At 45.8% G+C, this 24,218-nt stretch overlaps 1 protein-coding gene and 3 long non-coding RNA genes across 7 annotated transcripts; 2 read left to right on the top strand and 2 right to left on the bottom strand.

Moving 5' to 3' along the window:
- Positions 1–371: 371 nt before the first annotated feature.
- On the bottom strand, positions 372–6,827 carry LOC139359935 (uncharacterized). Of its 3 annotated transcripts, none has more exons than XR_011616667.1 (3): positions 6,402–6,827; positions 3,888–5,075; positions 372–1,086 (listed from the first exon to the last, which is right to left on the bottom strand). It is a non-coding gene; the product is annotated as an uncharacterized lncRNA (long non-coding RNA). The 3 variants fall into 3 exon arrangements; XR_011616668.1 differs by having other exon boundaries at positions 382–1,086; positions 3,888–4,042; positions 4,934–6,827; XR_011616669.1 differs by having other exon boundaries at positions 383–1,086; positions 3,888–4,042; positions 4,966–6,827.
- Positions 6,828–7,039: 212 nt separating this feature from the next.
- Positions 7,040–19,226, top strand: LOC105488814 (microtubule associated protein 1 light chain 3 beta). Of its 2 annotated transcripts, XM_011753253.2 has the most exons (5): positions 7,040–7,220; positions 13,621–13,676; positions 16,641–16,747; positions 17,378–17,542; positions 18,310–19,226. In XM_011753253.2, the coding sequence occupies exons 1-5, from the start codon at positions 7,181–7,183 to the stop codon at positions 18,314–18,316; spliced, it is 375 nt and encodes a 124-aa protein (XP_011751555.1). In that variant the 5' UTR covers positions 7,040–7,180; the 3' UTR covers positions 18,317–19,226. The 2 variants fall into 2 exon arrangements, with proteins under 2 accessions (XP_011751555.1, XP_011751554.1); XM_011753252.3 differs by lacking the exon at positions 18,310–19,226 and having other exon boundaries at positions 17,378–17,850.
- Positions 7,228–9,420, top strand: LOC139359938 (uncharacterized). The gene is made up of 2 exons (XR_011616673.1): positions 7,228–7,840; positions 9,320–9,420. It is a non-coding gene; the product is annotated as an uncharacterized lncRNA (long non-coding RNA).
- LOC105488815 (uncharacterized) lies at positions 18,196–24,204 on the bottom strand. The gene is made up of 2 exons (XR_011616666.1): positions 22,403–24,204; positions 18,196–21,724 (listed from the first exon to the last, which is right to left on the bottom strand). It is a non-coding gene; the product is annotated as an uncharacterized lncRNA (long non-coding RNA).
- Between the last annotated feature and the right edge of the window lie 14 nt (positions 24,205–24,218).

Below are 24,218 nucleotides of genomic sequence, written 5' to 3' on the forward strand. Positions count from 1 at the left end.
CACTGCACTCCAGCCTGGATGATAGAGCAAGACTCCATCTCAAAAAAAAAAAAAAAAAAAGGCCGGGCGCAATGGCTCACGCCTGTAATCCCAGCACTTTGGCAGGTCGAGGCGGGTGGATCATGAGGTCAGGAGATCGAGACCATCCTGGCTAACACGGTGAAACCCCATCTCTACTAAAACTACAAAAATTAGCCGGACGTGGTGGCGGGCGCCTGTAGTCCCAGCTACTCAGGAGACTGAGGCAGGAGAATGGTGTGAGCCCGGGAGGTGGAGCTTACAGTGAGCCAAGATCGTGCAACTGCACTCCAGCCTGGGCAACAGAGCAAGACTCCATCTCAAAAAAAAAAAAAAATTGTTTCAACTAATAACATCCTGCTATCTACCAGGGAGATCAGCCATTAAACAAGTGACCACACAGATAAATAACATAAATTATAAATTTTAATGCTCTAACAATAAGTAAAACTAATAAGATCTTATAACAGAGACCAGACTTTGGATGATCAAAGGTTCTTTGAGGAAATGACATTTATAAATCAAAGGAAAATTTGGAGTTAGCCAGGAGGAGAACACTTGATGGGAGAATGTTCTAGAAAAAAAGGACAGTGGCCAGGCGTGGTGGCTCACGCCTGTAATCCCAGCACTTTGGGAGGCCAAGGCGGGCCGCTCACCTGAGGCTGGGAGTTCAAGACCAGCTTGGCCAACATGGTGAAACCTTGTCTCTACTAAAAAAATACAAAAATTAGCCAGGCGTGGTGGTGGGCACCTGTAATCCCAGCTACTTGGGAGGCTGAGGCAGGAGAATTGCTTGAACCTGGGAGGCAGAAGTTGCAGTGAGCAGAGATCGAGCCACTGCACTCCAGCCTAGGCGACAGAGCAAGACTCTGTCTCAAAAAAGAGAAAAAGAAAAAAAGGACAGCTGGTTGTCCCTGGCTCACTTAGTAGGAGAGGCCAGGAAGGGAGTTCTCAAGGCAGTGGCATAGACAACGATGGGAAGGAGCATCACTTGCCGGAGATCAGGTACTCAGGAGGCCCGAGGGAAATAGGAGGCTGGTTCAGTCCAGGGTGTGATCTGAGCAGAAGCTGAAAATATAGGATGGAAATGAAAAATGACAAGAAAAAGAGATAAAAGAAAATATAGGATGGAGTCAGAATGTGAACTTGTGGAACACCAGATGAAGCCCTCACAAATTTGGGAATGACACAGTGATGAAAGTGGTGTTTTGGGAAGCCAACTCAGGCTTCAGTGAGCAGCATAGTATGCAAACGAATTGTATGCAGGACGATTTTATGTGGTACAGAAACATTTATTTTTTATTTTTTTTTATTTTTTTTGAGACTGAGTTATTTTTTTTGAGACTCTGTTACCCAGGCTGGAGTGCAGTGACACAATCTCAGCTCACTGTAGCCCCCGCCTCCCGGGTTCAAGCTATTCTCCTGCCCCAGCCTCCCCAAGTAGCTGGGATTACAGGCGAGTGCCACCACACTTCGCTAATTTTTGTATTTTTAATAGAGACGGGTTTTTTGCCATGTTGGCCAGGCTGGTCTCGAATTCCCTACCTCAGGCTATCCACCCGCCTCAGCCTCCCAAAGTGCTAGGATGCTACCGCGCCCAGCCTTTATTCTGGTTTAGTATTTGATACAGGTAACTAGCACATCAAATTTATGATTGCAGGGTCATTACTGCTTATGGCAAAGCTATTTTAATATAACTTAAATAAAAAATAAGCTGTTTGAAAGAAAATGGTAACCATAGAAGATGGTTGGTGATATATTAATAACCAAGGATGAAAAGCGCACGATTAGAGGGACAAAAGACAGACAGCAAGAATAAGGAAGGCCATGTACCCAAAGCTGTGGAAGGATGGAATTAACATTGACCATCAGAATAGAATGAAAGGCTGGGAGTGGTGGCTCACACCCAGAATCCCAACACTTTGGGATGCCGAGTGGGGAAGATTGCTTGAGCCCAGGAGACTAGCTTGGGCAACAGAGTGAAACCTCATCTCTACAAAATAATAATAATAGAAAGAAAAGAATGATTGTGAGAGCTTCAGCAACACCTGTTTGTGGGAAGGAATCCAAGGGGAAAGACAGTGCCAGCAGAAAAGTACCACACATTGAATCCTGACAGCTTAATACGTCCTTAGAACACGTTTACAATCCTTTATGTAGAAATGTATCCTTTAAAGAATGAGGGTGCGTGCATTCTAAAATGAGGAAGAACTAGATAGAAGAGATCATTTGTTTTAACACTATGATGAGGCTTTACAATAATGACCTCTTTGTTATTGAGAACTGATAACATCTAAGGAAATAAGTTGAATATAGGGCTGGGCATTTTCCAATTGGTTGCCTCAAAGGTCACAAGTAGTATTTCTTGGACTGAAGAAAACCACATTAACTGGGCCACGTGGTGGCTCACGCCTGTAATCTCAGCACTTTGGGAGGCTGAGGCGGGCGGATCACGAGGTCTGGAGATCGAGACCATCCTGGCTAACACGGTGAAACCCCATCTTTACTGAAAATACAAAAAACTAGCCGGGCGTGGCGGTGGGCACCTGTGGTCCCAGCTACTCGGGAGGCTGAGGCAGGAGAATGGTGTGATCCCGAGAGGCGGAGCTTGCAGTGAGCCGAGATCGCACCACTGCACTCCAGCCTGGGCGACAGAGCGAGACTCTGTCTCAAAAAAAAAAAAAAAAGAAAAAAGAAAGAAAGAAAGAAAACCACGTTAACTGTATCCCAATCAGTTCTCAAAATCCGATGTGAAAAAATGGGATCTTACCCACTGCTCAAAAGAACTAGTCACACTAACTGGAAAGAAGGGAAAATACTCAAACGTTGAACAAGAGGGTCGCAGTTTAAAATAAGCAGGCTGATGGAGCCTCCACAGTTGTACACCTTAACAGTCCTGGAATGGAGCAAAAGCTATAAACACAGCAGTCCTACAGAATTTGTTTAGAATTAAACAAACAGGCCGGGCGCGGTGGCTCAAGCCTGTAATCCCAGCACTTTGGGAGGCCGAGATGGGCGGATCACGAGGTCAGGAGATCGAGACCATCCTGGCTAACACGGTGAAACCCCGTCTCTACTAAGAAATACAAAAAATAGCCGGGCGAGGTGGCAGCGCCTGTAGTCCCAGCTACTCGGGAGGCTGAGGCCGGAGAATGGCGTGAACCTGGGAGCCGGAGCTTGCAGTGAGCTGAGGTCCGGCCACTGCACTCCAGCCTGGGCTACAGAGCGAGACTCCGTCTCAAAAAAAAAAAAAAAAAAAAAAAAAAGAATTAAACAAACAGGCAAACAAAAACATGGTGGAACCTCAGCGCATTCCACCAGGTGTTACACACTCATTTAAGAAACAGCTGCCGGTCGCGTGACTGATTTGTCAACGCTTTACCACGCGTTCTACTTTGCAGATTCTTGAAGCTGAACAGAGGCCAAACTTCCCTGGGGAGGGGGACACTCAACATACAGCCTGCTCTGGCTACTTAACATTCCCTGAAGACTGCAGTCTATTCAGTGTCAACCTCTAAATCCTCCTGACCAAATCCTTTCTGAGAATAGCTCCCTGCACTCCTCTTGAGCAATACTTGTTTGTTTACTTGCTCTCAAGAGCAAAGCGATGACACCACGATGGATAGGACACTGGGCCTATAGTGGTGCAGACAACAAAGCCAGTGGCCTCTCTCTTCCAATCAGAAAGAGGAGAGGAGGGAGAGGCCGAGCAGGCCAGAGGCCCCAAGCAAATTCTCCGCATGACTTGCCATCCATATTGAGTGTGGCAAAAAATAACCCCGATGCCTTCTGTAGGGCAGGTTAATGTTTTGTGATTCATTTGACAGGTTCTTACACACAGCTAGACAGCATGATTTATAGCCACTTACATCACTCATGCTGGGCCATCGCATTCAATTCTTAGCAGTTACATCATTTCCCCACGGTTATGGTCATTTCATGGTATGAAAAAAGGAATAGGGTGCCACTGCTGGGCTTTCAAGAATGAATGATTATTTGGTAGTTTAAAGGCGCCGTGAAATTCCTAGAGAAAACATTGAGTAAATTAAAATGAAAGATGTGTTCTTGCTTTTCTACTTTACGTGGATTATTACAGGGAACATTAACGTTTATATTACACTATGCTTATATTAACTAGCTTAAAATGATTCATGAGTAATATTAATTTACCACTCCGAATATTGTTCACTACATTAAATTTCTACTAAACTGCAGTCTTTTGGGTCACATGAAATGTTTCATAAATACTCAAGCACACTTATGCTTCCAAAAGTTATATGAAGGTATTTCTTAATTTATATTTGTATATGAATGTACATTATTATAATATATACTATATATAATTATATATTAACTAAATGTGTTATTACACAGGGATGAAACCTATGAGCCACCTTTATACCCCAATCACTTTGGATTCTTTTCTGAGAGCCATGGAAGGATATATGGCTTTAGATTCAAGTTGGAATTAGAAGTTAGGCATAGAAGTGTAACAGATTTGCAAATGTGGACTTCACTTCTGTATTTTAAAAACACGCAGAGTAATCCTGGCCTATTACTACACAACCATCGATGGTACTTCCTCTGGCCATGAACCCAAGGCCTGGCGTAATTTGGTAAAGCTTTATGGATGCCCAAGGGTAGGAAAATTTGAGACTCTGCTTCCCCTCCCCCATCTCCATATGCCAGATATCGATTTTTTCCCTTCTTCTTGCATTTGGAACAGTTGTCCAGCAAGAGAAAGAAAAAGCCCATTTCTTACAAAGCAGCAATTCAGCCAAGAAAGCACTCACCAGTCAATACTTAATATCATAAAAATCCAGAAAAGAAACCAACACAGACTCCACTATCTTTTAAGACTTCAAAACTGATAATTTTATGTTTGGCAGAAGGTAGGTACATAATATGTGCTTACTGGATTTTTTTCTATTTTCACAGAATACAAACCAACAGACTATAGACATCTTCTGAACTCTGTCCTGTCCTCCCGGGAAGCAGAGGTTGCAGTGAGCTGAGATCACGCCACTGCACTCCAGCCTGGGCAACCGTGCAAGACTCTGTCTCAAAAACAAATAAAAAAATAAAATAAACAAACAGTGGAAGAATAAAGAACTACAAATAACATCATTCTTCTGATGGTGGGAGTAATTAATTATCCAAGGATCTATGACAGTACTTGGCTTCTCTAGAAGAAATCCCAGCTGTATAAAACCACTTTAAGAAATATATTTCTTTTTTTTTTCTTTTTTCTTTTTTTTGAGACGGAGTTTTGCTCTTTTCCCCAGGCTGGAGTGCAATGGCACGATCTCGGTTGACTGCAACCTCCGCCTTCCGGTTTCAAGCGATTCTCCTGCCTCAGCCTCCGGAGTAGCTAGGATTACAGGCGTCCGCCATCACACCCTGCTAATTTTTGTATTTTTAGTAGAGATGGGGTTTCACCATGTTGACCAGGCTGGTCTCTAACTCTTGACCTCGTGATCCTCCTGCCTTTGCCTCCCAAAATGCTGGAATTCAGGTGTGACACACCGCACGGCGCGAGAAATATATTTTCATACTTTTTTGTGTGTGTGGAGAACCGGGTCTTGCTATGTTGTCCAGGCAGGTCTCGAACTCTTGGGCTCAAGAGATCCTCCAGCCTCTGCCTCCGTAAGAGCTGGGATTACAGGCGAGAGCCACCGCCCCCGGCTATTTTCGTATGTTTTGCATGTTTCAAGTTCACAGTGTAGATTGTATCAGCCTAATCCAATCACTTTATGCAATTGGGATAGAAGAAGGGCTTTTACAAAGTCAAAAGGAGAAATCCTGGAACTATGGGCTCTTTTAAAGTATTAGATACTAAAGAACAAAAACAGCCAAATAGCCGAGCAGTGGCTCACGCCTATAATCCCAACTCTGAAGGAGGCCGAGGCGGGAGGGTCGCTTGAGGCCAGGAGTTCAAGACCAGCCTGGGCAACAAAGCGAGATGGCGGCTCTACTCCCAGCTTCTGGGGAGGCTGAGGCAGGAGGATCCCTTGAGCCCAGGAGGTCGAGGCCACCACGAGCTATGATCGCGCCACTGCATTCCAGGCTGGGCAACAGAGCAAGACCCTGTCTCAAAAAAAAAACCCAAAGGATCTAGTGCTGTTCCTACAGAGACACGTTGGCCATAGGCTGAGGTGGGCAATAGCAACCAAATACCGCATGGTGACTGACGCCCTGCGGCCCATTTGGAGTCCTCAAATCTGACTGCCCTGTTACAGATGAGTCCGAGACTCAAAAACTGTCACGAGTGTAAGGTGTCCCGCGAGTTTAGTGGCTGGGAGGCTGAGGGGTGGACAGGGCGGCTAGCGACGTGGGGCAGCCTGGCCGCCGCTGCGGGCGACCTAACGGGAGGAAGATCTCACAGCCAGCAGGAGCGTCCCAGGATGAAGGCCTCGGGACAAAAGCAGTTCCGGCTGGGCGTCGAGGGACTGCGGGCGGAGGTCACCAGCGGCCGCTCCCCGGAAGCCACCCACGGACCGCACGCGCCCCCGCACGCGGAGGGGGCCGGGGCTCCACGGGCGAGCGGCGACCCTGCCTCCCGAAGAGGACGCGGCCTGCCCTGCGCCCCTCAGCCCGGGGTGCCGGCGTCTGGGCCCGCACCGCCAAGTCTCTCTCCGGAGGGGAAGGGATGGTCGAGTTTACCCCATGTCCCTTCCTTGGACCGCTCCCTCAAGAGCGACCCGGGACACCACGCCAGTGTCTCAGCCTCCCCCGCCCCGCGCTGCCCTCTCCTCAGGGCCGGGCAGCAGGCTCCCGAGCGCCCACAGCCCCGGGCTGCGGCCCGGCCCACAACCGTCACCTCAGGCGCCTCAGGCGCTCAGCATTGCTGGGCGGGGCAAGGGCACCACCGGGAGCATGCGCAGAGCGCCCGTTTCACTCATCGCGCATGCGCACACACCTACCCCGCCCCCACGCTGCGTGCCGCTCCTGTGTTCCGCCACGCCCGCCATGGCGGCGGCCCTGGCCGGCTCTGGCCCCGCCCCTCGGTGACGCGCTGCGAGTCACCTGACGAGGCTGCGGGCTGAGAAGACACAAGGGAAGTAGCTATCGCCAGAGTCAGATTCTCCGCCGCAGCCGCCGCCGCCCCCAGGAGCCGCCGGGACCCTCGCGTCGTCGCCGCCGCCGCCCAGATCCCCGCACCATGCCGTCGGAGAAGACTTTCAAGCAGCGCCGCACCTTCGGTGAGTGTCGCCGCGAGGGCGCCGGGTGCGGCGGGTCCGGGGTCCGAGCTGTGGAGGGCGGCAGGGCCTGGGACGCCGTGAGGGGCCGGGGCCGAGCCGGGAGGCCGAGCGGGGCCGGTGGCTGCCGGCCGGCGGGGCCGAGGGACGCGGGGCCCGGGGCACTGTGAGGGACCCAGGCCGGGGCCGAGCCGGGAGGGCCAGGGGCTGGTCTGGGCCGTGGCGGCCTGCGGACCCCTCGGAGGCCTAGGAGGAGGCAGCCCGCGGCGGGCGGGCGGGGACCGGTGCGCTCGGGGCCCCCGGGCCTGCTGAATCACCCGGCGCCCTCCGCGGCGGGCTCCTGCCGCACCCCGGCCACCGCCGCCCCCTCGAGCGTGCTGCCGGGCGAGGGTCGCGCTTCTGGGGCCCAAGGGCCCCCGGGGCCACGCTGGGCAGTTCGGCTCTGAAGCCGGGCTGCGCCGGGACCCGGCGCGTCACCTTCAGGGCTGGTTTTCCCGTCGAGGGAGCCCGCCCGGCTGCGAGTGCCCCTTACAGACCCCAGAGCCTCCGTCGAGAGCGGGGGAACGTGCTGGGCCCCCGGCCCCGCCGCGCCCGGGACGGCCCACGGCGGTGTTGACAGTTGTGTGTGTAGCCCGGGAGCTGGGGTGGGAGACTTCTCTTGGGTTTGCGTTTCCGTTCTCACCTTGACACCAGGAATACATCCCTTTTCCGCCAGTGCAGACTGGAAACCCAACTGAGGTGTCCTGGCGTTTGGTTAAACGTGCGGGTGTCTCCATCACAGTATTTACTCCACGCAGATGATGCCAAGTGATTCTTTCCCTTTTGAGCCAGAGAACGCAGCGGATCCGGGTATCTGTTTTTGCCTCAGCTCCAGGCACCGGTTTGGTAGGGAGGCACCGCGTTCGTCCCGGCGGACGGCGAATGTCTGCCGCCATCCTCGTCGGGAGCCCACACAGTGGTGCTGTTTGTCTGCTTTTGCCTCGTTTCCCGGAGTCTAGAAAGAGCTTAGCGTTTATTTGAGTTTGGATATAGTTTTGCACGTCTCATTATTGACCGTTATTTTATTTCTTGTGCCTGAGAAACTTCAGTAAATGAAAATGGGCCTTGGCTTGCCAAGCGTATCTTTTCCAACAGCCTCTTGAGGCAGTCCGTTGGTTAGCAAGACTTAGACGTGCCTTTTTTGTTAGAAGTTTTCTTGTTAGTGACCTTAATGAACTCTTACTAGTGTCTAGGCTTATTGAGCCCTGAGAGCAGCATTTGAGGCAGATTTTCTTTCTTTCTTTTGTTTTTGAGACAGGGTCTCGCTCTGTCACCTGGGTTGGAGTGCAGTGGTGCAGTCACAGCCCCCTGCAGCCTCGACCTCCCGGACTAAAGCGATCCATCGGCCCACCTCAGATCTGGCTTTTGTTTTCACCAGTGAAAAGTTAACTGGGAACATTTGTGTAGGAGAGATGCCTTTTTTCTCATAACAGAAACTATAGTTATTTTCTTTTTTGCTTATAGTACTTTTGGGTTATTCTGGAAAAACCTCTGCGAAGAGTAGGTAGTAACGGTAGGAAATGTGAGATTAACACATCCGAACAAGGAATTTCCTGGAACCTAAAAGTGGCCCTGAGGGTAGACCAGCAATAATGCCCCATTTTTCTTCCCGTCGATGTATGTATCTTATATACTCTGTATTTTCAGGGTTTTTCCCTTGGCTCACCTTTATTTTGCCCCCTCCCCTTTAAATGTCTCTTTAATAGTCACTTTGTAGAAACGTCTTAAGTATCTTTTAACAGCTGTTACCTTTCCTTGCTTCTGATTTTGGTAATTAAAAAATCTTTCTAGTTCATGAATATTTTGGTAATTTTGATCGTGATTACTGACAGTTTTCAGACATGTGTAGCACAGTAAGTGAGGGAAATGAATCCTTGGAGAGAACCTTTTATGGAGTCTAAGATTAGCCCCATTAGCTTGAGTGGTGCCTTCTCTTTCCGAGTGAGTGAGTTTAAGGTTAAAACTGAGTATAGCTCTGCTGATAAACTCTACCAGGATTGAGAGGGTTCTCAAAGTTGAAATGGATTTTAAGACTCACTGAAAAGAACCCCTTCCTTTTGTAGCTAAAGAAACTGGGTGGGGCCTGGCGATGAAGATCATGGTCCACCTAGTGGCAGAGTCTGGACTGGTACCTTTAACCTGGCCTGAATTCTTCCAGTTTCCAGTAGGTAGCCATCATTTCCAGTATATTAAGTGGACCAAGACTGTGTGAGTCAGGACACATAGTGTGTCCTGGGAGATGCATTGGAAAACTGGAATAAACTTAAAAAATTAAAACTGTGTGGGGCATGGTGGCTCACACCTGTAATCCCAGCACTTTGGGAGGCCAAGGCAGGATCGCTTGAGTTCGGGAGTTCAAGACTAGCCTGGGCAACATAGTGAGACCGCATCTCTACCAAAAAAAAAAAAAAAACAGACATAGAGTTGTTGTTGCTGTGTGGCCCAGGCTGGTCTTGAACTCCTGGCCTCAAGTGATCCTCCTGCCTTGGCTTCCCAAAGCCCTGGGATTACAGGTGTGAGCCACCATGCCTGGCCTGGGGAGGGGGAATGCTTCAATTCCTCTCTGAGAAGTAAATCCTGGAAAATATGTGTAACTGAAATTGTACTTAAAATGACTGAAGATATCTCAAAACAACTTTGCAAATAACGTGTTCATTAAAATAGGAAACCTTAGGCTCCTACCCTTTATTTTAACGTTTGTAAAGGCTTCTAAGGATTCTTTTTTGTTTTTAGAAGAAAGGAATATGGGGAAGGAGATTAGATTTTGGTGTGCATCTGGAGCAATCATTCAGTTGTTGATTAACTATCTTCTTTGTAAAGCCTAAGCCCTGGGGGAACACAGTTTGGCCTCGAGCTGGGTCCTTGACTGCCAGGGGGACAGTCTGTTGAGAAAGACAAATAAAAACAGATCATTACAGCATTAGGAAACTAAGGAAGTAAAAGACTTGCCCTCTTCTGTGCCATTGACTGTGCTGTTCATAATGCTTCTGTTGAATATACTGTTAGCCTCTAAAACAGCTGTCTCCTGAAGAATGAGTGGAGCGTCAGTGCGTACTGTGTACAGCCAGTTCCTCCAGGCTCAGCACTGGGTTTTCGTTGCTGCTGGACAGGCTGCTAAGATGCTCCTATGGGAGACTTGGGTGCTATTCTTTACAGCTTAAGGAAGTAACTTGTCTTTATACTTCACACCTTTCATGAAAATAATCATTTTGGTCTTTTTAGGTCGTATTTTGGGAATAAATCAGGGTAAAGATAACTTTAAACACTATAGTGTCTGACTTTGAAACTTCATAGAGCCTTTATGTTTTTTCCTTCTTTCCTTTTTTTTTTTTTTTTTTTTTTTGAGACAGGGTCTCACGCTGTTGTCACTCAGGATGGAGTGCAGTGTCATGATCTCAGCTCACTGCAGCCTCCGCCTCCTGAGTTAAAGTGATTCTCCTGCCTTAGCCTCCTGAGTAGCTGGGATTACAGGCATCCACCACCACGCCCAGCTAACTTTTGTATTTTTAGTAAAGACGGTTTCACCATGTTGGCCAGGATGGTCTTGAACTCCTGACCTCAGGTGATCCACCCGCCTCAGCCTCCCAAAGTGCTGGGATTACCGGCGTGTGCCACCACGCCTGGCCGGAAAGATTTTTTTAATATAAGAAACTAGGTTTGGCTGGATCACAAGGCCAGGAGATCAAGACCATCCTGGCTAACATGATGAAACCCCGTCTCTACTAAAAATACAAAAAATTAGCCAAGCATGGCGGTGGGCGCCTGTAGTCCCAGCTACTGGGGAGGCTGAGGCAGGAGAATGGTGTGAACCTGGGAGACGGAGCTTGCAGTGAGCCAAGATTGTGCCACTGCAATCCAGCCTGGGTGACAGAGGGAGACTCGCGTCTCAAAAAAAAAAAAAAAAATCTTTCCCCTCTGTCTGAACGTTTCTACTTTTAGATTTATTAGGATAAGCTTTTAAATGTGAAACATTCCAGGATATATGAAAGAGGTATCATTTATTTGCTGGAGTGAATTAAATCGTGATTTTCCCTATACACTGAAATAATCTACACAGACACAATGGAGGTTTTTATTGTGAAGAGGGTCTGGGGTAGGACAGGCATAGGAAGAGGTCTCATAGATAGGAGGAGTGATGATGAGGAGTCACTGAGAACCTCGCTGGGAAGTAGAGAAGGAGTCAAAGGATAAGAGCCACTAGGTTAATTTTACTATTAACAATATCTAAATTTATCTTTTTTATTTTTTATTATTTTGAGACAGTCTTGCTCTGTCACCCAGACTAGAGTACAGTGGCATAATATTGGCTCACTGCAACCTCTGCCTCCTGGGTTCAAGCGATTCCCCTGCCTCAGCCTTCCCGAGTAGCTGGGATTACAAGCATCTGCCACCGCACCCAGCTAATTTTTATATTTTTAGTAGAGTTGGGGTATCACCATCGTGGCCAGGCTGGTCTCGAACTGCTGACCTTGTGATCCACCCGCCTTGGCCTCCCAAAGTACTGGGATTACAGGCATGAGCCACTGCACCCGGCCACTAAATTTATCATTATTTGCATATTTATTCAATAGGAATATGCACTGGTAGAAATCCATGAGTTTGCAATCTTTGTGGCAAAGATGTTTATATTTAGTAATGTATCTTAGAAGCTGATTTTAAAATTTTGGATGGGGAGACAGAAGTCGAACTTATGGCAGTACTTGAAAATAGGAATTTTAGAAGTTTTTATGAAGAGTGATACTAAAATTGGGCCAGGCGCGGTGGCTCACGTGTGTAATCCCAGCACTTTGGGAGGCCAAGGCAGGTGGATCATGAGGCCAGGAGGTCGAGACCATCCTGGCTATGGATGAAAACCATAGCCCGTGTCTACTAAAAATACAAAAAAATTAGCCAGGCGTGGTAGCGGGTGCCTGTAGTCCCAGCTACTCGGGAGACTGACGCAGGAGAATGGTGTGAACCCGGGAGGCGGAGCTTGCAGTGAGCGGCGATTGCACCACTGCACTCCAGCCTGGGCAACAGAGTGAAACTCCATCTCAAAAAAAAGAAAAAAGTGATACTAAAATTTTTTTTAATGCGAATGAGATTGGCAATGATGTTAGAGTAACGTCATCTTTATGTAGGTCACACTGTCTTTTTTCTGTCTCAAGAAGTTCATGATATTGATTATTTATTTGCCCTTACCATGAGAATCAATCCTACCATAGTAAATCAAGGTGATTTTGCTCATTTTTTTTTTTAGAGGTTTTAAATAATGCCATCTAAGTCATATGTTCACATATTGCCTTTTTTTTAAATACATGTATTGCTTTGTAAATGACTTCTCTCCAACTATATTTGTGGGTTTTTGAGAACTGAACTTGGCTTGCTTTTTTTCCTGTATTGCCCACAGTCTAGTACAGCTGTTGAACTTTGAATCAGTAAGTCGTTCTGTTAAAAGGGAGAATAGATGTTTTTAGAAATATATTCAACAGTAGACTTTGTGTCTTAAGCTGTGATTTCTCTTAGGTACTGAAGAAAACTAAAACTCAAGAGTATTTTTTTTTCTTTCCATATTCTGTTCTTTTTTGTTTTTTTGAGACAGAATCTTGCTCTGTTGCCCAGGCTGGAGTGCAGTGGCGCAATCTCTGCTCACCGCAACCTCCATGTCCCAGGTTCAGGTGATTCTCCTGCCTCAGCCTCCCGAGTAGCTGGGATTACAGGCATGTGCCATCACGCCTGGCTAATTTTTGTATTTTTAGTAGAGATGGGACGGGGTTTCACCATGTTGGCCAGACTGGTCTCGAACTCCTGACCTCAAGTGATCTGCCCACCTCGGCCTCCCAAAGTGCTGGGATTACAGGCATGAACCACTGTGCCCAGCCTCATATTCCATTCTCTTGAGCGGTTTTTCTCTTAGGCACCATATCATTAAAAAGCTGGAAGTGATAAGAGAAAATTGCATTTCCTGGTTTATAAGGGATATAATGGATTCCATTTTCAACTATGGAAAATTAACAAAAATTGAAGTTAATATTATAGGTAGTAGTGGTCTTTGGAGGAAGGATTGGGACTCATGCAGTGGATCTGCCTTGTATATCTGTCCACAAACTTGGGCTCCCAGTTCCTTGAAATTAGTTGTCCCATATTCCTGGTCTGTGTCCTTATCACCTGATGTAGAGCCATGTATGTTATGTTGCCTTTGGCCTTAGATACAAACCTTTATCGGATGTGAAGTGTTCATGTTTTGTGTCTTTAAGTTCCAGGAGAGATGTCTTCACCGTTCTGCTGTGCCACAGCTCACAGCTGAGCTTGGGTGTAGGACCAGCAGCAGTGCTGGAAAGAAGCTGGCCCTTCATAATGCTTCTATCTCTTCATTTCATTGCAGAACAAAGAGTAGAAGATGTCCGACTTATTCGAGAGCAGCATCCAACCAAAATCCCGGTAGGTAGCCTCAGGCCTCGGTTCCAGTCACGAATGTACACAGAGGAGAGCACTGCATAAGTGCATCCACTTGACAGGGTTTTTATAGGAATCACCAGACAGCCAAACCCTGGATGTCAGCTTCACAACCTAGAAGGAGGTATCCTTTTTTTTAAGAGACAGGGTCTCACTCTGTTTCCCAGGCTGGAGTACAGTGGTGCAATCATAGCTCACTGCAGTCTCAACCACCTTGTGCTCAAGCAGTCCTCCCTCCTCAGCCTCCTGAGTATCTGAGACTAGAGGCGAACGCCACCATACCTGGCTAATTTTTTAAGTTTTTTTGTAGAGACAGGGTCTTGCTGTGTTACCCAGGCTGATCTCAAACTCCTAGGCTCAAATAATCCTCCACCTTGATCTCTCAAAGTGTTGGGATTATAGGCATGAGCCAGTGGCTGGCCTCAGGATCCAAGATTTCTGTACTGCCTCTGATTTCTGCTACCACTTAAACTCAGGCAGGTGGAGCCTACACACTGATATTTCCTTGTGGATCTCACACTTCTGAACATGCCTGCCAGGTAAAGCTCTCAAACTTACCAGGGAAGGTGATGACAGCTTGACTCAGCCTTACACAGAACCCTATGTAGGTCTCACACAATGGAACAATGTACAAATAAGCATTTTTCTTTCCCAAAGAAGCATGTAAAGATTTCCCATTCCTGCCACTCAACTTCTCTTTGTTGTGATAGGGTAGAAGAATTACTGTATATAGAGAAGATGTCTGCAGTGCTCAGTAAACACAGACGCTAATGAGACTCAGAGGCTCATCTGTGGTCAGATATTATAGCAGCTTAGAATTAAAAAACAAAATATTTTGCTCCATGGAAAGGAAGTATGGTGAGGAGCTGATGGATTATTTATTTATTTATGAGACGGAGTCTCGCTCTGTCTCCCAGACTGGAGTGTAGTGGTGCAATCTCGGCTCACTGCAAGCTCCGCTTCCTGGGTTCATGCCATTCTCCTGCCTCAGCCTCCTGAGTAGCTGGGAGTACAGGCACGTGCCGCCACACCCAGCTAATTTTTGTATTTTTAGTAGAGATGGGGTTTCACCATGTTGGCCAGGATGGTCTTGATCTCTTGACCTCATGATCCACCCGCCTCGGCCTCCCAAAGTGCTGGGATTACAGGTGTGAGTCATCATGCCGGCCTGATAGATTTATTTAAATTAATAATATGAAACTATATTTGTTCCCTGTGTAGTTCAAATATATATAATTTTTTTTTAAGGCGGAGTCTCGCTCTGTCACCCAGGCTGGAGTGCAGTGGCGCAATCTCGGCTCACTGCAAGCTCCGCCTCCTGGGTTCACACCATTCTCCTGCCTCAGCCTCCCAAGTAGCTGGGACTACAGGCACCCGCCACCATGCCCAGCTAGTGTTTTTTTTTGTTTTTGTTTTTGTTTTTGTTTTTGCATTTTTCTAGTAGAGACGGGGTTTCACCATGTTAGCCAGGATGGTCTCGATCTTCTGACCTTGTGATCCGCCCGCCTCAGCCTCTCAAAGTGCTGAGATTACAGGCATGAGCTACCGCACCCAGCCTCAAATACTTGTATTTTTAACCTCATTTAAAGAAGTATTTTCTCAAAATGAAAGTACCAGGTCATTATGCACAAAACTTTGTCTGTAGAACCATCTAATAATGGACTCTACTCACCTTGTCAAATATAATTTTTTTCATGTGAAATAGTCTCCAGTGGGGAAAAACATTGAGTATATTACTATAATTAGGAACTTACACATTTATTAAAACACATGCATTTACTTTATTTATCTATTTATTTATTTTAATGGATGAGAGGTTTTTATGTTGCCCAGCTTGGCCTCGAACGCATAGTCTTGCCTCCGTATGTGCCAGGACAACCATTCAGAGCCACCGCGGCTCCCGAAACACATGCATTTACTTTCATTAGAACTTAAGCCATGTCTCAGGATATGGTAGTTTTGGAATTGAGAATTTCAGATGTTTTGTGCTTGAAGCTAGCTCCCAGCCTCTCTGCTTCGGTAAGGCTTGGTCTTTTTCTGACTAGATATGTATTTTTCATTGTTCCAAAATTGAAACACAAAGGATACATAGCAAAGTATTTTCCCCCACTTCCTACCTGGTGACAGCCATATCGTATCTCGTGTACCGTATGTTGTAAGGGGTAGATGTCTAAGCTAGCAAATGATCACTCTTCACAGGAGAGCTACGAGGAAACTAATGAATGTGCTTTTTCAAAGCCCATTTTGGCTTGTGCTAGTTAGAATGTAGGAGGCATTTTATCTATTTTTCATTGTTGATGACTATTTTACTTATTTGTTGATTGGAGACAGTCTAGCTCTATGCCCTAGGCTGGAGTGCAGTGGCGCAATCTCAGCTCACTGCAACCTCCGCCTCCCAGGTTCAAGTGATTCTCATGTCTCAGCATCCCAAGTAGCTGGGATTACAGACACCTGCCGCCACACCTGGATAATATTTGTATTTTTAGTAGAGACAGGGTTTCTCCATGTTCGTCAGGCTGGTCTCGAACTCCTGACCTCAGGTGATCTGCTCGCCTTACCCTTCCAAAGTGCTGGGATTACAGGCGTGTGCCACCATGCCCAGCCTGATGACTTTTTTTTTTTTCCTGAGATGGAGCATCACTCTGTTTCCCAGGCTGGAGTGCAGTGGCACGATCTCGGGCTCACTGCAAGCTCCGCCTCCCGGGTTCATGCCTTTCTCCTGCCTCAGCCTCCCAAGTAGCTGGGATTATAGGCGCCCGCCACCATGCCCGGCTAATTTTTTTGTATTTTTATTAGAGAAAGGGTTTCACCGCGTTAGCCAGAATAGTCTTGATCTACTGACCTCATGACCTGCCCGCCTTGGCCTCCCAAAGTGCTGGGATTACAGGCGTGAGCCACCGCGCCCGGCCCTGATGACTATTTTAAAATCACTTCTGGCTTCCTTTCCAGGTGATAATAGAACGATACAAGGGTGAGAAGCAGCTTCCTGTCCTGGATAAAACAAAGTTCCTTGTACCTGACCATGTCAACATGAGTGAGCTCATCAAGATAATTAGGTATTCAGCCACCTTTGTTTTATAATAAATTTCCTTTGAGTAACTTTCTTGTTCTTTATGAAACTTACAGGTAAATCTTTAGTTCTGGTTAAAATCTTCAAAAAAATCTTTTTCAGCTGAATTCAGTTCTGATTAAAACCATTTCAACTTAAAAGTATAAAATGTTTTTTTGAGGTTTTATATTTCTTACTTGCTAGACTTCAGATCCAGTTTCTTTTATCATAACATCTAGTGTAGATGTTTCCTGTTGAAAATCAGTGTTACAAGTTATTAAGGTTTTGTACAGCAAAGCTAAAGAGAATGTAGACTCAGTGAGTGGCAAAAAATGGCACAGGCTTAGATCTTAGAATAGTTTGGAAACTGTATTTGAACTGCTTTCTCACATTAGACATTTTAACAGCTATTCAGACAGCATACTAGTTTAAAGTCAGCCTAAAGTGTAATCTTTCAGTGATTATAGCTCATATCAGTATAATCAAAGGAAATGTCCTGTGCTTTTTGAGAAGTGTTGGATTCAAGAGCATTCAGAAAATTTTCATATTTTATTGATCAGATGGGTGATATTTTAACACATGCTTCATCCTTCTTGTATTGTTGTCAATATTTCTTCATGTTGTTTTCTTTTTATAGAAGGCGCTTACAGCTCAATGCTAATCAAGCCTTCTTCCTGTTGGTGAACGGCCACAGCATGGTCAGCGTCTCCACACCAATCTCAGAGGTGTATGAGAGTGAGAAGGATGAAGATGGATTCCTGTACATGGTCTATGCCTCCCAGGAGACGTTCGGGATGAAATTGTCAGTGTAAAACTAGAAAAATACATCTATTCTAGAATTTTTTAAACCCTTACCAAGGAAAAAAAAGGGATGTTACCAACTGAGATGGATCAGTTCATCTAATCACAGATCATCCAACAGTAGTGTTCCCACCTAGGAGTGTTAGGAAGTTGTGTTTGTGTTTCAAGCGGAAAACTGAGCTCCAAGTGAGCACGTTCAGCTTTGGAAACTATATTATTTAATGTAGGCTAGCTTGTTTTCAGATTTTAAAAATTTAAAAATAAAATACTTTGCATTCTAAGTTGCCAATAAAATACACCTTCAAGTTATTTTAATGCTCTTTTCTCACTAATAGGAACTTGCAATTCCAGGAGTAATTTAAAGGCTTTCAGAGAGACCCTGAGTCTTCTCTTAAGGTTCACAGAACCCGCCGCCTTTTCGGGTAGAAGTTTTCTACTCAGCTAGAGAGATCTCCCTAAGAGGATCTTTAGGCCTGAGTTGTGAAGCGTAACCCCCGCAAAATGCATTTGCCATCAGAGTTGGCACAAATGCAGGGTAAATGAGGTGTGTGTAAGAAAACGGCCCTGACTGTAAACTGCTGGAGGTCCCCAGCTCCTAACAGAACTACACCCAAAGTCCACACTCTTGCAGGGGTAGACATTTCTGGTTTGTTCTCTAGATAGTTACACACATAAAGACACCACTCAAAAGGAAACTTGAATAATTTATAATTTTGATCTAGTTTCTTAAAAGACCCTGGAGAAAGAGTGGCATTTCTTCTGTTTCAGGTTTTGAGTTCAAACTGGTGCCCGTGTTGTTACGGAAAGCAGCAGAGTACCAGTGTCATTCTGGAAGACAGCGGTAGAAACCACAAAATGGTGTAACTGAAAGCATTAACATTCAGACACACTCGCTTCTGCCTTCTGGCTTAAAGCTATGGATGATTCACGTTGTTTTTTAATGTTAAATGTATAACTCAGTATTACTGAAAAGGTTCCCACATTTTGAATAGTAGTTGTCACTGTTAGGTCAGCCAGCCATCAGAATTCTCCCACACTAAGTGCATGTCAGTTGTGGAGAAAACATAGCAAAAAGAGCCATACGCTCTTTACAGATACTAATGTCAAGAGTTCAACCTCCTCAGGTTCAACCTGTGATAAAAGACCAGTGCTTCCCACTACCTGCATGGGGTTCGCTTTTATAATTTTCTTGGGAGTATCACAGGAAAATCACAATTACACCACTTTAGACCCTATGTGTAGCAGGTCACAACTTACCCTTGTGTGTTTAGATGTATGGAATACCTGTATACATTAGTGAAAGCTGTTTACTGTAACGGGGAAAACCAGATTCCTTGCATCTGGGCCCTCTACCGATTGTTAAAGGAGTTCCTGTCACCTGCTCTCCCCCCAGTGCATGCGTCTGTCCACCTGGCTAACTTTTAATATGTGTATTTTTACATTATGTAAATTCTTAACTGGCCTGTCTCGTTTAGACTGTATACATCATATCTGACATTATTGTAACTACTGTGTGATCAGTAAGATTCCTATAAGAAATACTGCTTTTTAAAAAAAAAAAAGTAACATGCTGAGGGGTGACCGATATCCCATGTGAGTGGTCACTTTATTTATAGGATCTTTAAAACAAGTACATTTTTAATGAACTAAGTTGAATAAAGGCACAATTAAAAACTGTCATCAAAGCTCAGTTTAATGGGATCCGTTTTTGAGACTTGGATCCCACACTGTTTGTACTTTCCAAAGCAAAGCAGGTCCCTGTATTCCCAAGGAGGGGCATCCAGGCTGGTCCTCTCGTGCTGAGGGGGCACTCACATGGAGGAGCACCACCCTCTGAGGGCCTCTGCCTTGTCAAGGGCACCCTCCCCACCTTGGCCAAGGCCCTGCCACCAGGTCTACCCTTTATAAAGCCAAGTCCTCTTGAGAACTCACGTGTCACGGGCTATAAGGATGGATGCAAATTGACTCACGTGTTTTGTGGGAATAAACACCCAACAACCTACTGCTGTAAACCAACCACCACAAGTATCAGGTGTGTGTGTGTGGTTAAGAAAGTGTACCCTTGGAGGACGTGGGGAGCTGCTGGCACCGTGTACAGATGCAGCACACACACACCAGACAAAAAGTGGCCAGCCTTCTCATCTAGGGAACTCTGAGCCCAGCTCCAGTTTAAGTAGGCACCTAAAAGTCTGTTGACAAAATACAAGAGTGACATGAGACAACTGAGACAACTGCCTTCCCAGGCCAGGTGCTCAACAGAAGCAGCTTGTCCCTTGTCCTGTCTTCAGAGCTCCCTGTGGGTGCTGTGTCCCTATTTACTTCCCTGACGTCACCAGAGCACATGCTCAGTATGTTGCCACCTCCCAAATCCAGAAGGGTGTGGTCTTAGATGCCATGGGAGTGATTCTGTATGTTGCCGAGTCGGTCACAGGCTGGTGTAGCAGCTGGTGGCTTTTGTCATTGTGTCACCCCCCTCTGCAGCAGGCCTGTTCCTTCCCTGGGAGTCACTTCTGGGTAGGGCCACATTCCCAAGGTATCTGAGATCCATTCATGCCAACTTTCATTTTTATGGAAACTCACGTTGAAACATCTTTAACCCCAAATCAGGAATTTACATCTTTGTTATTAGCAGGGACACTTTAAAAAAATAAAAAATACACGCCGGGCGCAGTGGCCCACACCTGTAATCCCAGCACTTTGAGAGGCCGAGGCAGGCGGATCACGAGGTCAGGGGATCGGGACAATCCTGGCTAACACGGTGAAACCCCGTCTCTACTAAAAATATTTGAAAAATTTGCCAGGCGTGATGGCGGGTGCCTGTAGGCCCAGCTACTCGGAAGGCTGAGGCAGGAGAATGGCGTGGAGCTTGCAGTGACTGGAGATGGCACCACTGCACTCCAGCCTGGGCGACAGAGCAAGACTCCATCTCAAAAAAAAAAAAAAAAACACTTGACCAGGTGTGCTGGCTCACGCCGGTAATACCAGCACTTTGGGAGGCTGAGGTGGGCGGATCACCTGAGGTCCAGAGTTCGAGACCAGCCTGACCAACATGGAGAAGCCCAAGTCTACTGAAAAATACAAAATTAGCCAGATGTGATGGCGGATGCCTGTAATCCCAGCTACTCCAGAGGCTGAGGCAAGAGAATCGCTTGAACCCGGGAGGTTGGCGTGAGCCAAGATCATGCCATCGCAGTTCAGCCTGGGCAACAAGAGTGAAACTCCATCTCAAAAGAAAACAACAAAACTTGGCACCTTGATAGAGAATGAATGGATTTAAAATCAGGTATCCCTTTTGTAAATCTGAGAGGGTAGAAAGGATGGAACCCCTAGTTTGGAGATTCAGACTGATCTGAAAAGGTGTGTGGCTACATATTCTAAGACAAAGACCTAGTGACATCAAACACAGCCTTTTTTAAAATTTTTATTTTCAGTACATTAAATTTACTCATAAAAACATTCTAAAAATGTACAATTTGTCCTTTTTAACAAAGTATAATAAAACATAAAAACCCCAAAAACAGAATACTTGACATTTACAATTCAAAATCAAATTAGCGGAATATTAAATATTTACAAAACTATATCTTTTAAAAATATTTATAAAGTTACATGCAATTTTGTAGAATTGACAAAAGAATGGCTCAAAAATGGGAGAATTTTCCTTCATTCCTAAAAAGAAAATGTCCAGTAGAAGCTGTGAAGGTATCTTGAGTACGCAAGGTGTCCAGTTTCAGTACCAAAGCCGCTTCTTTCTGTGCACGTAAGACTCATACATGTGATGAGGGCTTGTTACAACGCACGTGAGGCCGCGGCTGATGGCCACTGCCCCCCCCTTCCTTGGTGAACAGTGGAGTAATGTTGACCTTTGGCCTCAACCAGCACAGTATATGGTTTTCTAGAATATTGCGAGTGTTGATTAAAGATGCTTTCATTCAGACCCTTGGGACTTTTCAGCAAATTCGCCTCTTCAGAACCCATGGCGTTCAGTGCCACCTGACTCATTCTTTGGGAGTCACTTGCATGCTGGAAATGACAGCCACCCCCGCTCAGGTCGCACAGGACTCTCCTCTGGGACAGCAGTCGAGTCAAGCAGGCTGACGGCTTTCCTCACAACCTTGAAGACCTCGGCACGCGGTACCATCCGTCATCATGGCGTACAACGAGCAGGGCATACAACAAAACGCTGGGAAGCAGGAAGAGTGACAAGAAAGTGACGGGGAGCAAGGAGGGTGCAACCCGGTTCCCATTTGGCAAGTGCCTAAAGCCCCGCTCAGCCTCTGTTCAGATGGGAGGCATTCCAGCCAGGTGACGTTTAGGCCAAGTCACTACCCCGCCCACTACTGTGCCCCAACACAGAGTCTGTGGTAGAAACTAACCGTGCTGACTCTGGGCAATAAAGGACCTAGAATTCTAAGAACTGAATGAAGAATACGGAACCTACTAACACCCCTACATGAACAAGCTGACTCCTGTAATCTTTTGGAGATGACACATGATGCTGGTTTTTCAAATACCCAATCACATATATGCATTCAAGAAAATAACTTGTCTTTATTTTTATTACAAGTGCTAGCTCCCATTTCCTCAGTGCTCTTCAGCAATGAGATTTTATGTTAAACACCTTCCAACGGTCAATATTACCATGAAATCAACATTAGAAAATAAGGTAGAAAATTGAGTGTTTTGCTTAAAAAATAAAACGAAGGATTAAATAGCTGTTGTATCCCAACATCACGTTCTGCTTCCATCTCTACATTCCACTTTCCCCATTCTTGGAGATTAAAAAAACCGGGTTAGAAACTTTAATATCTGACAGACTACAAAGGGCAAAGACGTGGCACGTGGCCAGTGCCACACCTACCTGGTTGCCACAGCATTCTGAAACAGACCACAATTTCAGGAAAATGTCTAAGTACTTGAAAGGGTATGTTCTGTGTTTTCAGATGAGGAAGTCTGATGAACGCAAGATGCTCTTCAGGCGCGCCAACCTCGGGTGCTTTTGGAGAGATGCATCCGAGCTCACTGCTGGCAAATTCTCTCAAGTCCAAGCCTGCGGCTCCCTCAGGGAGAGGCCCTTACGGATGGGCGGTTCCATTTTCTCTACACTGTGTGGTTCCTATTTACAGCTCACGATTCTCGACTTCGGACAGCCTCCCTGGAGACGTCACACCGCCCACACACGTTCAAGACGCCTGGAAGCTCCACAGAGACCTCCGCTGCTGGGAGCACAGCCGGGACAATGTTGGAACTCGTTTACCTCGACGCTGAATGGCAGGCTTCAAGTTGAAAAGTTTCTGTTTTAATGTTTTGCTGGATTTAAGGTTAACCTCTAATACTTATCAAAATAGTTACATGGGTAACAACAGACGCTTTCATTCCCCTATACTGACCACTAAAACAAAAATTTAAATTTTTTTTTCCTTTTGTTATGAGACGGTTTTCAACAATTTCAGTGTTGAAATAGGATTTATTTAAAATATTTCTTTGTTTAAAAAACCAAAAAATTTAAAAGTTTGGCTTTCAGCACATATCCAGGCCACTGGAATGGCCTTCAGAAATATTAAAATCGTAAACATCAATGAACACTCTAAGTCTTCCTTTAACGTAATATGAGAAGGTCCAGTCTAGTACTCTTTAAGGCAAAGTTGTGTCAGTTCTCATTATTTTGACATTTTGTAGTGTTTATAATTTAAAAGATCAACGTAACATTCCCCTAAATAGCTGTTGTAATAAGCATCACCATTAATTCAACACTGTAATACTGTGTACCATGAGGAGAGAGAGGAGGTCTGTTAATTCTGCATTGCATAGAAATAAAATTCAACTAAAATAAAACTAACAAATTCTACGAAAAGCCTGTCATAAAAAAATGTAACAACTTTCTGCTTTAGTTTCTATGAAGTTAGGAACTGCTCTTAAAATTGAACCCTCACATCACAATGCCTCATTCTAGGGTATTCTTTTGATTTACATCAATTTTTCATGAGGCTGATTGTCCCATTTTAAGAATGGTCTGAATATTTCAATTTTTTTTTTAAATAAATATCCACTGCAAAATCCCTGGCAAAATTTTACCACTCAGAATTTTTTTTTTTTTTTTTTTTTTTTTGAGACGGAGTCTTGCTCTGCCGCCCAGGCTGGAGTGCAGTGGCCGGATCTCAGCTCACTGCAAGCTCCGCCTCCTGGGTTCACGCCATTCTCCTGCCTCAGCCTCCTGAGTAGTTGGGACTACAGGCGCCCGCCACTGCGCCCGGCTAGTTTTTTGTATTTTTTAGTAGAGACGGGGTTTCACCGTGTTAGCCAGGATGGTCTCGATCTCCTGACCTCGTGATCCGCCCGTCTCGGCCTCCCAAAGTGCTGGGATTACAGGCTTGAGCCACCACGCCCGGCACCACTCAGAATTTTAACACTGACGACTTTAGCATTTTAGATGAGTATTATTTGAGCAGAAAATTCCCTTTAACCTTGAAGATTGAAGTCTGTGAATTTCAGACAAAAGGCTTTCATTTCCGTGGGCTGAAATTTAGAGATCTGCAGTGAGGACTCTGATTACTACCTGACCAAAACCAGACTGGCACAGATCTCGTAGCTCTCGCGTGTGTGGCCTCTTCCAGAGTCCTACCACTTCCCACTGTTTTCCAAGTCATTTTTAACGGAATTAACTATCAATACACAGC

Source organism: Macaca nemestrina, chromosome 18 (genome assembly GCF_043159975.1).
Source record: "Macaca nemestrina isolate mMacNem1 chromosome 18, mMacNem.hap1, whole genome shotgun sequence".
Lineage (NCBI taxonomy): Eukaryota > Metazoa > Chordata > Mammalia > Primates > Cercopithecidae > Macaca > Macaca nemestrina.

What these genes read in the sequence shown, in the direction of transcription:
- LOC105488814 (XM_011753252.3), top strand. Translation starts at nt 7,181, where the DNA reads ATGCCGTCGGAGAAGACTTTCAAGCAGCGCCGCACCTTCG. An exon ending in AGCATCCAACCAAAATCCCG is followed by an intron (nt 13,677 to 16,640) that starts GTAGGTAGCCTC and finishes CTTCCTTTCCAG; the next exon opens with GTGATAATAGAACGATACAA. An exon ending in GAGCTCATCAAGATAATTAG is followed by an intron (nt 16,748 to 17,377) that starts GTATTCAGCCAC and finishes TTCTTTTTATAG; the next exon opens with AAGGCGCTTACAGCTCAATG.